The 16,157-nt window shown below is 32.7% G+C and overlaps 1 protein-coding gene and 2 non-coding genes across 3 annotated transcripts; 2 read left to right on the top strand and 1 right to left on the bottom strand.

The window, feature by feature from the left end:
- The first annotated feature begins 9,057 nt into the window (after window positions 1–9,057).
- TRNAY-GUA (transfer RNA tyrosine (anticodon GUA)) lies at window positions 9,058–9,153 on the top strand. The gene is made up of 2 exons: window positions 9,058–9,094; window positions 9,118–9,153. It is a non-coding gene; the product is annotated as a tRNA-Tyr (tRNA).
- A 116-nt stretch (window positions 9,154–9,269) lies between these two features.
- TRNAY-GUA (transfer RNA tyrosine (anticodon GUA)) lies at window positions 9,270–9,364 on the top strand. The gene is made up of 2 exons: window positions 9,270–9,306; window positions 9,329–9,364. It is a non-coding gene; the product is annotated as a tRNA-Tyr (tRNA).
- Window positions 9,365–11,138: 1,774 nt separating this feature from the next.
- Window positions 11,139–15,930, bottom strand: serp (chitin deacetylase-like protein serp). The gene is made up of 5 exons (XM_015318615.2): window positions 15,448–15,930; window positions 14,292–14,690; window positions 13,879–14,200; window positions 13,477–13,776; window positions 11,139–13,394 (listed from the first exon to the last, which is right to left on the bottom strand). The coding sequence occupies exons 1-5, from the start codon at window positions 15,497–15,499 to the stop codon at window positions 12,863–12,865; spliced, it is 1,605 nt and encodes a 534-aa protein (XP_015174101.1). The 5' UTR covers window positions 15,500–15,930; the 3' UTR covers window positions 11,139–12,862.
- Between the last annotated feature and the right edge of the window lie 227 nt (window positions 15,931–16,157).

Genomic DNA, 16,157 nt, shown 5'->3' with positions numbered 1-16,157 from the left:
ACGTTTTATATTGTACGTCAGACAAATTTCACTAAATTTATTCAATTATACAAAAAAAGTCCAAACAATTTAAATTAAGAAACAAAGTAAACGAAGTACTTTTTTTTTATTAAAAGTTCACTTTTTTGAAGTTTATGAGATTAATCAAAAAGCGTAGATTCAATATCACCAAATGAAAAATTTCCGGAAGTCTTGGTTAAAGGAAATGACGTTCATATAACGCATTATTGAGGTACATACGATCAAGCAGTCTATAAATTTACAGTTTACACGATAAAGGTCATCGTTGTCGGCAATGGTATGTCTCGAAAGGCAACGTATTTTCAACGTTTGTTAATCGAGACAGCTGTTTTCTCTTACATCGAATTTTCGAATAAAGAATTCATGATCTTTGCATATTTCTGTTGGACAACATTGAAATTTGTGATTAAGACATTTAAACATGTTCAATTTGTCATTGAATATTGTTCAATTAAATAGTTATTTATAAAGTTTACAGGGAGTTACGTTAACAGCAATGACAATTTTTATAAAATTGAGTTGTGTGTTAGAAAAAAATGTATACATAGTGATCGAGTTGAGTTTACGGTGACTTATTTCCTGATAATTATCATCTGGTAATGTACTGTAACACGATATACTCGTATGTTCATTAACTCGATATGTTCATTGTTAGACTAGAAACACCATGTTTGTCTTTATTTCTCTTTCAATATATTCTACAAGAGTATTTAAAAGAAAAACAATGTAAGAACGCGGAAGATTCATGAAAGGAAATTCATATGAATCTAGTGAATTGTCAGAAATCATAGTATCGTTTTAAATAATTCATTTGATCGGCACAATAAATGTTAAACGTGACTTAAATGAAAAGGATAAGTGTAGGAGGTACCAATGGGCACACACGGTTCCATAAGGATCCAACTTTGAGGCATTTCTAAACGCGTGTCGTGGAGTCCTTGGAGCGATGCACGCGTCGAGATGCCAATGGGGGCACACGTTCACCGGTGTACCATACAATAAACACCAAGAGAGAAATAGAAAACCAGTTTTCGCAGAGTACGAGTAGTATAGTCAGTGATTTGTGTGTAGTCTTTCTCTCGTTTTCTCTCAGCCAGCATCTTTCTTCTATCATTTTTTATTTGGCTCTTCTTTTTCTTTTATTATATCTTCATTTCATTATCCAAGATTCGTCTCCATTTCTCTTTCTTTTGACCTATGTTGAAAGAGATAGACATAAGGGGACAAACACCGTCGAAAATCACGCTAGTCGAGAAAGTATAGTGAAACCTTGATCAAAACGTTCAGTGAATTCTTATTAACCAATTTTTATTTTCTGTCTCTCCTATAGAGTAGAGTCTTTGAAGATTTCCTTAGAATTCAACTTTTTCTTTTATCTTCTTTTTTTTTTATTATACTATTGCGTATCTGCTGTTGAATTTGTTGTTGTTCAATCTTTTAAAGTTAATTTCGAAAATTAAAAGAGTGTATTATTACAAATATATTACACAATATTTATAAAACCGGTATCACACGAGAGAGAGAGAGAGAAAGAGAGTTTCATTTGAACATGTTTAAAATATATTTGTATTCTAAAAAAATCAATCGAACATCGATATAGTATTTTATTTCATTGTATGTTTTATCAAAAAAGGAGAGGTCCTTGTGGTATTCGTAACTATGGGTACTTCCCTTTTTTAAAAGTCACGAGATGCGAGCTCATGAGCTTTGGTTAAAGAGCACGGCCGATGAGCCATTACGAAATACGGATTAAATCCTGTGGATCACGAGGATATGTTGGTATCTCGTCTAGGACAACGGCGACGGTGTAAGATAGTCTCTTACGTGTATAGGATAAATGTCAATTGGCAGTTGGCATTTTAAAATGGTGTCTACTTCATCTTTGCAAGCGCCATCATGGTTCAATACTATAAGTTCCTTTTATTCCATATTATTAAGATGAAACTTTTTTTAAACATATTTGTTAGACATTTTTGTTTTCTTTTGTTTTGTTTGCTCAATTATTTTCATTGATTTTCTTACAATATCTATCAGATAATCTTTAGAATATAGAGAAAGTTATATTTCAGATTTATTAATTGACAATCGATGCTGTGTTCAAATAATTCTCGATTTCGGGTAGTCTTTTCGAACGTGCCTTGGTGTAAAAGTTTCTAGCTCGAATTTTGAATAAACACAAAAAGTTAGTATAGACAATGACCTGTACACGGTCAAGGTGAAAATCATGTTGATGACATTGCACGTCGGTCATAACGAATGAGTTCTCTTCTTTTGTCGCGTGACTCGAATAAAATTGATTCATTTCATCACTCTAACAACGATCTGACCCGTTTACCACCTGGCCTTTCTTGAGATTTTCTCGATCGTACGAGAACGAATCGAAATGCCGAGGCTTCTTCGATGACGCGAATGATATTTCGAGAAACAAAGACGGTGAAAAAGAAAAGGAATAAATAGAAAAGAAGAAGACTAGAGGCATATCTTCTATATATTTGTCCAAACCTGAAAAAGCAGTTATGAAAAGTGGTGACCACAAAATAAGCAGGTAGTTTTAGGGCGTGCCACAGAAATAAATAAAACTTCGTTACATTCTTGATGCATGTATAATATAATACTAATGTGTAAGTAGGCGAGTATAATTATGCACATCTCGTATTTCGAAACTTACCTCTTTCTCGCCGACACAACGTTTGTATATAGAGTGTAACGAAAAAAATCGTGGGCTGCTTACGTACATTTTCATTGTTTTATCTGCACATAAACATCGATCAACTTTGGTAACATTGTATCTTTCTTTTCTTTTCTTTTCTTTACTTTTCTTTTTTTTTTTTTTTTTACAGTTTGATACGTATACGATTTCGGAAGAATTCATTTTAGCGAAACAACGTTAAAATAAATGTACTCTCGTGAATTTGTTTTCACTGGAAATCAGTGAATCATAGTTTGGAATGTTGCTATTGTTTTATTATTATACTTTTAACTGATAAAAAATCAATTTATAATATATAATTATGTATCGATATAATTATTGTAATTATATTATGCATTGATTGCTATAATTTGAGTATTAAATTAATGCATACAAGTTTTAATGCAATCGGTGTAATTTTTTAAGTATCTTTTTTTTATCTGTGAAATTTCGTAAATTCGTGTTTAAGGTAAAAATGCGTTTATGGTATCACTCCGAGGTGATTGTGTGAACATATATTTGTATTTTATATTTTTAAAAGTATGCATAATTAATTATTTTTCTTGGCAAAAGTTCATTTATTCTTATTTTGATATATTTAAAAGGGGTTTGCGTTTAAATTGATTTAAAAATATTGCTAAATGTTGATAAGTTGTATATTTTGTCATATTTTCAACAGACTGTATATGAAACGATGAGTATTCGATTATTCTTACTTGTGGCCACTTTCTCGAGCATTTGTTCGATTCGCATGGACTTCCAAGCTTGGAAAAAGTCTGAAAGTAGTCTTTTGCATTTTGAGAGAGTGCGAGTTGCTACTTCGACTCTGCAGATTTTCTGATAATTGAAAGAGAAACTCAATTATGATGAGTATGGAGATCCGTCGAGTAGTAAAGCGTGTCGATGGAATTAAATGCCTCCTATCTTGTACTTACCTAGTTCGCGATTAGTCTTGTATCGAATTACCGTAGTTGAGTTAACCGTCGTGTTACGGCATGCCATCATTGCTGAGAAGAAAGGTGGTTTACCTTGCAGAATCAGCCTTCCGTTGTTTCGATGTTAAAGCAACAAGGAAAAATACTTTTTTTTTCCCCATTATTTTTTTTTTATTGCCCATTCAAAATGTTATACCAATTTAAAAAAAATTCCTATCAATTAGACGTACTTTTGTGTAAGGTTTGAATAAAATAAAAACAAGAAAATTCAAAAAGAAACATATTTAAGAAATAAGAAGTCAGAATATGTCATTGACAAATTAATTTCTTCAATATTCGTTCAAAATTGTTGATTAATTATTTTTATTGAAAATACGTTTATATTTTTTTTTATAAACGATATTTATATTAATGAAAATTATAATATAATCGTTTATTTTTAATCTAGCAAAAACAATAATAATCTCATCATTATAAGGTTTAATATTAAATAAACTGTATAAATTTACTTGTACGAGAATAATTTGAGGAAAAACGATCAATCTTGACGATTTGAAAAAACAATCTTGTATAATACAAAGATAAATATAATATTGGAAGACCCTTTATATATTGTTTAGTTGACTTATGTAATGTATATATTAATAGCTAAAAGTTTGACGTTTATTTAAAGAGAAATTCTTAACCAATGTGAAACGAGTTGCTTATCTTGTATAATCTTTCATCAATCTAATAAAATTCATTGCAACAAATTTGACGAAAGTTATATCAAATTCTATTAATTATTCTCGTTTCGAAAGAAATGATTTCTTAATAAAAAAAAAAAAACTATTTATTTATCGAGTATAACGGAAACAAAAAAAAAGAAAAGAATAAAGATGTTGTTAATTCCTTATAAAAGAACAATTTACCGTTGTTAATTTTCCCGTTATTTATCCGTGGCATTCGTTTTCAATCGAAGTCCAAGTTTGCGTTTTATGGACGTGATTAGAAATGGAATTAGAATGCAACACAACAGTGACAATGTGTTCAATAAGCGAGAACTGCGATGCTGAATTAGATATAGACGATTAGTCGTTTATGTAGTCATTTTGACAAAGTCCAAGATCATTCGTACAATATAGTTCAAACAATATTATTATTAACTTGTTCTTAGAAGTATCGATAAGAGAAATATCTTTTTTTAATAATAAGCTACATCGTTTGGTGACATGTACTTAGAAGTGAGAAGAAAGGTGGTTCACCTTGTAGAAATAGCCTTCCGTTATTCCTCGTAATCAATGGCATCACGGTCATACCTATAAATCGATTCAAATTGATGTACTAGTAAAATGAAGCACGTGTATACAAAAGCTTTTCATCGAAATGACTGATGACTTATCTTTTGGTTACCTTGAAGTATCTAAAACCATTTTCTTGATAAAATTTGCCACCTTTTTAAAGAATTCTTATTGTTAGAAATATTGATAAAAGGGGATACAATAATAATACATGATAATATTTTCAATGAAAAATTGGAAACTTGACGATTTCGCAAGTTTTTGATCTTTCAACGCAAGAAACAAAATTCGAAGGCCAGTTTAGAAAGGTGATTGTAAAATTCGGGTCGTTGAAAGGACTTTCTTTCGTTCCTTCCGGCAATCTTCTTGTGAGACTTCTTCTCTTTTCGTTTCTCTAAAGAATCGTTCTTACTAGAATTTCTAAGGATCTTTTTTTTTTTTTTTTTTTTAAATTGGTATTTAATTGATCTTAATGGATTGCATGAAGTATATGTGATTAATAAATCATCTGTTAATTTATCGAAATGTCATATTGTGTGTCATATTTTTGATTTTATACATAAAAGAAAATACTTATTGTATAAATTGTTATTTTTTTTTTTTTTACTTAGTATTACGTTTTCCTTTGATCTTTCTTTTAGATTTGATTATTTCTCGTAGTCTTACGATTAGTTTATTAGGATTTATTTATAGAGTAATCTCTTTACAAAAATTAACACAATACAAATTCTTTATTATAAAATAATACTCCTAATATTTTAATACAAATTTTAAAAAAAGCTTCTTGCCAAACATATTAGACAACCAATAAAATAATATTGTATATAATAAAATTAATAATTTTAAAATTAATTATTTAAATAAAATAATATTTTATTATATAAATAATAATTATTATTAATTACTACTACTACTATTGATACACTTTATTCCATGTCTACCCTCGCGGGTTTCAACATAGCCTCCTTGGCTACATACAGTGTCACATATTCCTTATCCTAATTATTATTAATTAATATTATATAATAAATTTATATATAATTTTTATTTCAAAATATTATCATATTCTATAATATTTTTTAAAATTAATCTCTGCAACACCGTTTCTAACGTTTGTTATAATTATTTTTTTGTAATTTTTCATTCCCTTTATCTAATATCAATAATTTATCAAATTTATCTGTCAAAGAGCTCTCTTCTTCCCATAAATGAATAAACAAATAAATAAATCTTATCATTTTGTTATCTCATTAAATTCATTATTCAATTTGAAGTTAGATACACGTCTTGCAATTCTAAGATGATTTTTTTTTTCTTAGAAAGAGACAGTGATAGAGAGATAAGTTATCATTTTTGAAGTATTACAGATGGTCATCGTTGAGCAATTTTTGATTTGTGACATTTACGCAATGTATGCTCAGTGATATAAAGATAGGATAGAGAGGATTCGAACGATTGAAGATCATACGAGAGAATCGCTTGTTTTCGAGGAATTCCTGATTTTGTAACGACTCGCTTTTGATGACCTTGCCTGTTGTCACTTTCACCGGTTCTTCGTCTACAGGGTCGGCTGTTGGTTGCTTGGGATCCGCTTGGATACTTATCTTCATGTTTTGCATAGATTCAGCTTATCTGGTATCTTTATTTTGTCCAAACTGAGTTTGATCTAACTATCATAGTAAACTAATGAATTTGATAATTCATATCAAAGAATGAAACATCTAAATGATTAAAGTAATAAGCATTTTATTCGAAGAATAATGATTTCATCATTCGTCTCATATAAATGATTAAATTCGTAAATATATAACATTTACATGTATGGATCATACATGATATTTTGTCGACGACTTAACACGGATAACTTTCACTGTCAAATAACGTATGTCATAAACCAGCTACGAGTGAGGATGCAGAATCATTTCTTTTTTTTTTTTTCTACTGAGAAGGGGAACTCTCATTTGCGATCATGCTAAGATATATCTGGTGCGTGAGCATGAGAATGACCTCGTCTTAAAAGATAATACGATGGTGTCTTAATATTGCTGAAATATCCCGTTATATGAGAAATATATTGTGTTTATTAAAAAAAAAAATGATGAGCGATCGGTTGATGAAATAGGAAACTTTCGCTAATAAGAAATAGAAATTTGTCTTCTCAGATTATTATAGCTAATTTTTTTTTTCTTTTTCTTTTTTTTTTCGTAAAAATCGATGTTTAATCAATAATAATAATAATAATAATAGGACGAGTTCTCTTTTAGTTATGAGAATTCGCTTTGGATGACTTCCTCGAAGGGAAAGGCGGTGGTATGTGCGTGGGTGTAAGAAGAGGTGTGGTGCATGCCTCAAGTATAATGCAACGAATTATTTGAGTAGACAATTTTTGATGTGGACAAGTAATAGACCCTGCAAATGGTACACTCTCTGATAAGTTTTGATTTGACTTAATTGGGTTACTCGATCATCAAGGATTCATTTTTTATCGAAGGTTAATCGACTCGTAGTTACGCTTGAACGGGTAGACGACGAGTCAATTTGATTCTTGTTTTTCAGAATGAAGGACGGACTCGATGGCCTCTCAAATTGTTTCAAGGCTATGGTGAATGCAAGAAACCAAAAAAAAAAAAAAAAAGAAAAAAAAGAAAAAAGAATGAATGGTTCGAAATGAATCAGATTCCTTGAATAATTTTTTTTTAAACAAACCAACCTGAACGAATTCACATTCTATGACGTTTGGTGTAATAAATTGTAATGTTTATTTGATATCTATTAATTAAAATTGATCGCTACTTTGAAAACTTTCCTTCCTATCGATAGGTTTCACTAATTGTAATTTTCTCATATAATTTATTTCACCATTAAATCGAATAGCGGATACGGTGGTTATTCTTGTGATTACTTCACTCGAGTTAGACTCGACAATACTATGACTGCAGTAGGTGCAGTGAAAAGAGAACTCTACTTATGTTCGGCCAGATGGAACGATCGTGTAATGCCGGTAGCTGGATAAGAATTATTGTTATTATGACTCTGTCGATCTTACATCTTATAAAGTAAAAAAATGGGGGAAGATATTACTCGTGCTAGTGTCATTAAATAAATCATTATTTAATACATTTTATACGTAAGACGTTGAATATTCAAATTGTGCATTAATTGATCATTCAAAATAATTACAGTTAATTAAACACTTTCAAAATATAATTACGGTTTTTAAGTATTACATTTAAAACATATATATATATATATATATAATATTCAATAGTTTCGAATGTAGTTTCTTGAATTGATTCAAGTGGTTTTGATTAGATAATAAATAATCCTTTTAATCATTATTATCAATAGTTAAAAATGTCTGCGATCTTCCTGATGAGGAAGATGTTCAAGATTTTAATTTCCATCACGGAATTGTTGAAATCAATATTGATCAGTATATCCGATCCAAAGCATATATTTTGTAGAGTTTCTATTACTTTACCACCTAATTTAAACTTTTACAATCAAATCATACAAATTAACATTTCTTTCATGATTAATTGAAGATCCTAAATTCGACTATACTAAATAATAAAAAACAAAAATTCAAGTAGTGCCAATGTTAACCTTTACAATGATATATAACCTAATGATAATTAGATAAATGATAATTAAAACAAATTAGTATGAAATTAAATATAATAAAAATAGCAATTAATTTTATACCTGGTTATTAAACATTTTCTCTTAATAGCTGAATTGGTAAAGAGTTGAACTAAATTAAATAATTATAATAATTCGATGAATAGAAAAATTTGACAAATTTAGATCACGCTGATTCAAATCCGGATTAAAAGAATTTTTTTAAATGAATAATGACTCAGGATTGAGATAAATTTATACAGCTCAATCCTTACCTTGTTCCGTTGGTAGAGTTTAGTTGGAAATCAATAATACGATGTATAAACTTCCAAAGAGGAAGGGATACTTTTTTTTTTCTTATTTCAATATTAAAAATATATATAATTAATTTTATTTTATTTTAGAGAAATGTTAATTTAAATAAATTATAAATATATATAAATAAAATAAAAATGTTCATTGGCAGTAATATTTAAGTAAAATAATACATTTTGTCCAACTTCTTTCAATTCCTTCGATAGCTCAGTTGGTAGAGCGGTGGACTGTAGTTGGGTTACATTGGAAAACAGATATCCATAGGTCGCTGGTTCAAATCCGGCTCGAAGGAAATTTTTTTCTCTACTTCGACTCGTATACGAGTGGAGGGATGCCATCTTAAATTTTTTTCTTTGTAACATAGTTAATGTAGTAAATATATGATCAATTATGTTGCCAAAACATGTACCTTCGATAGCTCAGTTGGTAGAGCGGTGGACTGTAGTTGGTTAAATTCGATATCGGACATCCATAGGTCGCTGGTTCAAATCCGGCTCGAAGGAAGGTAATTTTTTTTTCTTTCTTATTTTATTTTTTTTTTAGTAGGGAATTTTTTTTTCATTACAATAAAAATATACATTTTTTAATCTTTTTCAATATAAAAAAATATTCATGAATAGTCCAATTATGTAAAAAGATTACAATTTTGATGAATAATTTCAACTTTATAAATCTTAATTATAATAAAAACATACAATTAATAATAACTTGATATGTTTTAAAGAAAAATATTCAAATAATATAAATATTAAATATTAACAAATAAATATTTTCTACTAAATAAAATTTGATAAAAAATAATTATAGAAAGGAAAAAAAAATAAAAATATAAAACGGCTATTATACAAGTCTAAATTCAGTCACCCACTGACCTAGTAGAATATCAATTTCACCGGCATACATTTTGAGTGAAAAACAACGAACATCGATATAGTATCTTAGATGCATACATAATCATTGTCCATAATTTGTCTCGATATCTCGATATATAATCATCTAGGTTATTTAAATTCGTAAATTGTTTGGACAAATTTAGAAAATTAAAAATAGTACTGTAAAGAATTTGTTAGGAATGAGGAATAATAATAAAATAAAAGAATAAAAGAATCAATAAACGATGGTGCATGGGAGCAGATCATCGCACGTGATCTCTTTGGCATCTTGAGTGCCTTCGAGCGCGCCTTTCGAGGTATAACCGAGAACGGCCTTGCCGTTATACAGGGATAGTCAGCTTTCTCTACTTTCGCTTGCGCGAGATTTTCAGGTCCAACCGTTGCCATTGCTCTGGCTTCATACGAGTGCTTCGTTAGCTCGCTATTTTTCATTCTCGTAGTTGACTTGAATGACAACTAAGTAACGTGTACGAGTTATACATTTGTTTTTTTTTTTTTATTTATTCAAGAAGAAAATTATTTCAAGAATATAATTATAATAATATAATTATTCTTGTACAACATCCTGTAATTTTGAATGAATTAGATATACCCATATTTAAAGTATCCGAAGAAAAAGAAAGATGACTACTGGTTATACTCGACGAAGATGCAAACCGTTGATAAACCGAGTTGCAAAATCTATATGTCGGTTGATGAAAAGGAATTTCATCGTGGGTATGATGTCGCATTTGCATGGGATGTGTAAAAAGATGATCGAAATGCGATGGTCACGTAAGTGCGTGCGAGCGGAAGAACGCTCCTTCGTAAAGAGAAACTTTCTATTACGAGAGTGTCGTATGGATGGTAATCATCATCGAGAAGATGATCATATAGGTTTATTACATATCTCTTGTCGTTTATTGTACATATAGTATATTCGAAAGGTATTAGATAGGTAATTCTCTCGCTTTCTCTCTCTCTCTCTCTCTTTCTCTCTTTCCCCTTCTAGTGATCAAAAGAATTACGAAGGTACGTATAGAATCATACAAAATAAGGTTGATCGTTTGCGACGAGTTGAAAAAAATGTTGGACGTTAAAAGACACCTTATTTGTGTTCTGTATGTGGAAATGGCGCTTAAAGGATTGAAAGAGGAAAGGCTGCATTGGAATGCAATCGTCGTTGGTGAGACTTCAGCAGTGTCGGCTGTTTGGTATTTCACGAGGTTACTGATATTTTTTTCTCATCCCACCTTCATCCGTACTGCCATCTCTCTCCCTCTCACTCACTCTCTCTCTCTCTCTCTCTCTTTCTCTTTTACATCTTTTCTCCGTATAAAAAAAAAAAAAAAGTAATGGAATTCCATAGAGATGAAGCTGTGATTATCCTTTCTGTAAATAGCTACATAAAGAAATTGAACAGCGACAACTAGACGATGTCGTTAATATTTTTTGATTGATTACCAAGATGTTCATTTATTAGCCATAACTTGACAACTTTCAAGACTAAAATAAACCAAGTATCGTAGTACTTTGCAAACTATAATGACAAGTGTTTTCATGCTAGGAACTTACCAATGCTTATCTCTATGGAATGCATAATGCAAGAAGGAGCATTCATGGTACCCCGGATCTTAAGCGAGTTCATGCGAACGTTGTACTTTGACTTTGGTTTCATAACACGATTTATTCATTTGAACAAACAAACACAAAATTATCATTAAAATTAGCTATTTCATTATTTTAGAATATAATAAGATATATCGTAGGTAGTTATCTACGTAAAGAAAGAAGATTTGTCTGAATGATCAAAACATCTAATTTCTAAATCAAAGAAACGACATGTTGGATTCTATTCATTCGATTTCATCGTGGGTGAATTCAAAAGAAAGAATTGTCGTTTCGTAATTATTCTTCAATGGTGAAAAGATGTATGTTTATAAAGATTTGTTTTTCTTTTTATTATTTGTTTTTTTTATTTATTAGCCGTTATCGCACTTGATTTTTTTCCATTTCTTATAAGTCACCCTAGTTAGTGAACGGCCTTGATCTTAATATAATTTATTATTTAAAGAGAAGGATGAAATTATTAAGGTCGAGGTTGATTGACGACCACACCCACTACCCACGTGTTGTCCAAGAATTAAAGGAAAAGGTTTAAGACGGTGGTAAGTAGACTCGTTCAAATTTATCGGGATCTTTTATTAAAGGTTTATTCTTTTGTAAACGATGTTGGTACTATCACTTATTTCTTTAAAAATATACATACGCAATAATATTTAATATTTATATATATATTTATGTATATATATATATATATATAGTCTGGTCGACCCTTAGAAAAATGTAAGGATGTTCCATTGAAAAAAGAAAATGGAGAGGAGCGTAAGTCTTCTCTCCAAAAGATGTAAGATGGGAGAAGCGAGAAAAGAAATGTAAGAAGGGTGGTTTAAGAAAAGGCAGTTGGGATATGCGTCTTATTATTATTATACATCGAGTGTTGCCGTAAAGCTTGTCTTAATGAGTTTACAGTTTCTCTTCAAGACTATGAAAGACGCCGGGATTGGGGTATTGGATAGAAAAAAAGAACAAGAATATAGGTGGAAGGAAAGAAATTATGTTAGCGTCGCCGACGTGGCTGGAATTCCGCAAATACTCTCGTCATCGTCTTCGTCGCCGTCTTTTTTTTTTTTTTTTTTATCCTGGTCTTTGTCTTTCCAAAAATCTCAAGGATACGAGTTCGAGGATTTATCACAGATCGCTGGCGCTGGCGCGCGTTTAAAATGTAGCCCGATCGAAAGATGATCAATCTTTCTATCTTTAACTATCATTTTCTTTCTCTTTGGGGATTTTGAAGAAAGAAAAAAAACAACAATTCCCTGTTACAATCGTTACTCGATTATGATATGATTTCGTCGTGATCGTTGATTTTGGAATAGAAAACGCAGGTCAGTCGGCGGCGATCGTCCGGGCGTCACACGTTCCATTACGAAGTTTGGAAAAGGCAAGACACGTTCGACTAGGAACGAGCTAATTATAGGACGCGGCGGATATGTAGGGACGAACGTAAGAAAATGGGGTAGAAGAATTGACTTAGACGAGAAGAAGGAACGAGGAGATAATACTCGTTTACAAGTAGAAACCGTCGCCTGTAGGATCATCGATCCATGGATAGTTGTTAGGGCAACGTACGCAAGTTTGAAGGTTTATGGTTTCTCCGGGAATGTCTTTTGCGGTCAATTTACAAGTGTGAGGAACCCAACAAGCTGGTGGTCCATCAACGACGCACTTCTCTTTCCAGGACTCGAAATTTTTCGATTCTGATATAGTACGGGGATTCTGGATCCATTGGATTACTTGGGTCATTGTTACAAAGTAAACGTCTTTTTGGTTTTCCAATATGTCATCGATCCAATAGAGGAAAGCGTCGAGGAACTCAGGATTGTTCTTTAACCAGGCAGCATGGAAATAGAGACCAAGTGGTGCGCGATTTTGTTGATAGTGACGGTTGAAATTGTGGTTAAGGAAGTCCAAGAATTGATCTCCGGTCAAGATGTTGCTGCAAGAGTCGACCATAGCACAACCAGGTAGATATTCATCGTTCTGGGGATCTTCACGACGATCCAATTCGTTCATCACCATTTCCCAGACAGCATGCGATCTGAATACAAATGTAATATTCATTATATTTTTGATTATTTTTTCATTTGTTTAAATTCCTTTGTTTTTAACATAAAACTTACCTCGTTGGACAATGCTGAAGATTTCCATGGCAACGATGAGGCATCCTGAAGTACATAGTGTAAGGCCAAAGTGGTGGGTTGTTCAATGCCGCAGTAATCGTTGAATCATATAAGAAGGATTGTTCTTCCATCATCGTGAATTGATTGTTACCACCTACTCGAAGGTAAGGTGCTCTGACGCCAACAACAGTGTTATCAGTGATGTTTGCAAACTTCTCAACTATAACTCTCATACCAGCCATTTCTTTAGCCCATTCGTCAACCGTGGCGTTAGACCAGAAACGCTCGTTATCATTATGTCTATAAAATACAAATAATTATTCACAACCATCGGCTCATTGAATTACATGTAATACAATAATATGCATCATCGTTGGCTAGTAAAAAAATGTTTTTGCTTACGAGATCGAGTGTACTGCAATCTCATGGCCTTTCCTGTGCATCTCTTGTACGGCCGAGTAATTAGTGTATTTATGAGAGACGAAGAAGGTGGCCTTGATGTCGCAACCATTAGGATTCTTGCGTTTTCCGTTGAAGATCTCTTTGTAGAGGCCGATATTGTTGTTGTTGATGGCATCGTCGAAGGTTATCGTAATCATCTGCGGCACGTCCTTGGATGGGAGATCTCCGGGTATACTCGTTCCATCTTCGGAACAGAAGCAATCCGGAAGTACGCAAACAGCAGGGTCACAAGGAGGGGCGCTGTTTGGGTCATTGTCCATATCTGTAATAAGAATGGAAAGTTAATAACATAGGATCATCTTTAGATCCATTAGAAAGTAAACTTGTTTAAAGAATACACTTCTCAAACTTACCACAAATATTTTCATCAGATCCATCGGTACAATCCTTTTCACCATTACAGAACAGACCTCTCTCTATACAAGATTGATCAGCACAAGCCAAGTATCCATCTTGGCAGAGAGGTTCCTCGGTATAGAGAAGGGGCTTCGATTTCCTCTCCTTATTTTTAAGCTTGCAATTATTAACCGAGTCCTTCCAATCGCATGTTTGTTTCTCAATATCGAAGTAGAGTCCAGCCGGGCATCTTATAGCTTGGAGACCGGAACTCGTGCACTGAATAACGTCACGACAGTTGTCGCCCTCACCGGCTACCAACCTGAACCATTCTCCTGCCTCTTTCTCCTTACAGATTTCGTTCTCGAAACTTTCTTCCTTCTTGTCTTCTTGTCTCTTAACTCTGGTAAAGCCCTCTAAATATATAGAGGTATTGATAATGTTTGATCGTTAAGATTCGAAAGTATTTCAAGGGTAATTCATTTACATAATGAAGAAAATTCTTGTTAATATGTTTAGATCGTAACCGAAAGCGAAGCGACCTTCCACGGTGAACGGTATCGTATTTTACGCGTTTTTGGTTCCACGAGCTCTCGATAGTATGGTTTGTATGGTAAAGCGACAAACGGGGAAAGTTGTGCCCCCCACTGCTACTTTTTCAGACGGCAGGGCACGGCAGTGACGTCACCCATCCGGGACCGACCGAGGCTTTCACGCTCTAATCTCTTATGCAATTTATCGTCTCTCACTTAACAGAATCCGCGTAAAGAGATATTTTCTCCCGCTTTCGAGTTCTCGATTGGAGCCGGGAAGTCCGAGCCAGGAAAGTGATTGAACGCGTCTCTCTCTCTCTCTCTCCATCAAAGAACAGGAAAATTCAAAGAGGGTACCGACTTTTATATCCATTTCCGCCATTTTGAATCCACGCGATAAGTAACGCATGCATGTTTTCTCGAGATACCTCATAGAAAATGAAAGTATTTCAAAGTAATCATGAGAATTGTAAACGGGTTTACGATTTATCATAACTTTACTATTAATCGTTGATTAAAAAAGCAAATTTCATCGTTGACCGAGCAAACAGATGTTCATCATTCTAAATGTATTGATCTATTTTCAAAAATTTATCTTATTTGGTATCACAAATCACATTGATCGATGATTTAAACTCACCGGTATAAGTGATGACTCCCACCGCGAAGAACAGAATCAACGAGGACCTCATCCTCGATATTTAAAGCACAGTTAATTTTTCTTTTGTCCTGGGAAAATCTTGTCCTTTCGTTTCACAAGCTTTTATCACGTGATTCTTTATTTCTACCGTATTTCTAATCTTACTTGTCGTTTTTTGTCTGACACGATCACTTCAGAAGTGAAGCAATTGGGATTGCAACAAATGAAATAAATATTTCGTTCGATTGAAATGAAGATGGCCACTTCTGTCGATTATTTTGGAAGGGTATTTAAGGAATATATTTAGGATTGTCGTTAGAGGCGCTCGCAAGCGCTCGAAAGGATCTAAGGTCGACGATACCAGCTGAAGATGATCGTATTTCCGAGGGTTAGAGTCGATTGCCTTCAAGGACGCGGACCTTGAAGGTGTAGGTACCGTTCACGGACTGGCTGAGGCCCGCCACTCGTTGGGCCTTATATTGCTACCACCACTACAATCCTTTCTGGTCCCCTCTTTCTCTAGCGTCGCACACGTTTTCTGCTTGCCTGTCGACTCTTATCCAGGTACGTACGAATAGCTTGGTTGATCCTTCTGCCTTCACGATGGCCAAGAGTTATTACAACTATCTATCGCTTAAATATTTGCATTTTCATTATAAATCTATCAATTATCCGAATTTTCGCCATAAAGTTATTTCTAAAACATTGCA

The sequence above is a fragment of the Polistes dominula genome, unplaced genomic scaffold, assembly GCF_049000335.1.
Source record: "Polistes dominula isolate Pdom_NZ unplaced genomic scaffold, Pdom_raw_medaka contig_28, whole genome shotgun sequence".
In the NCBI taxonomy this organism is placed as follows: Eukaryota; Metazoa; Arthropoda; class Insecta; order Hymenoptera; family Vespidae; genus Polistes; species Polistes dominula.
This window is presented reverse-complemented; position numbering and strand designations above follow the sequence as displayed.

Bases quoted from the DNA above. Each gene is read 5' to 3' on its own strand.
- serp (XM_015318615.2), bottom strand. From the start codon at position 15,499: ATGAGGTCCTCGTTGATTCTGTTCTTCGCGGTGGGAGTCATCACTTAT. The intron at 14,691-15,447 runs GTGAGTTTAAAT...CTATATATTTAG, and splicing joins GGGAGTCATCACTTATACCG to AGGGCTTTACCAGAGTTAAG. The intron at 13,777-13,878 runs GTAAGCAAAAAC...TGTATTTTATAG, and splicing joins ATTGCAGTACACTCGATCTC to ACATAATGATAACGAGCGTT.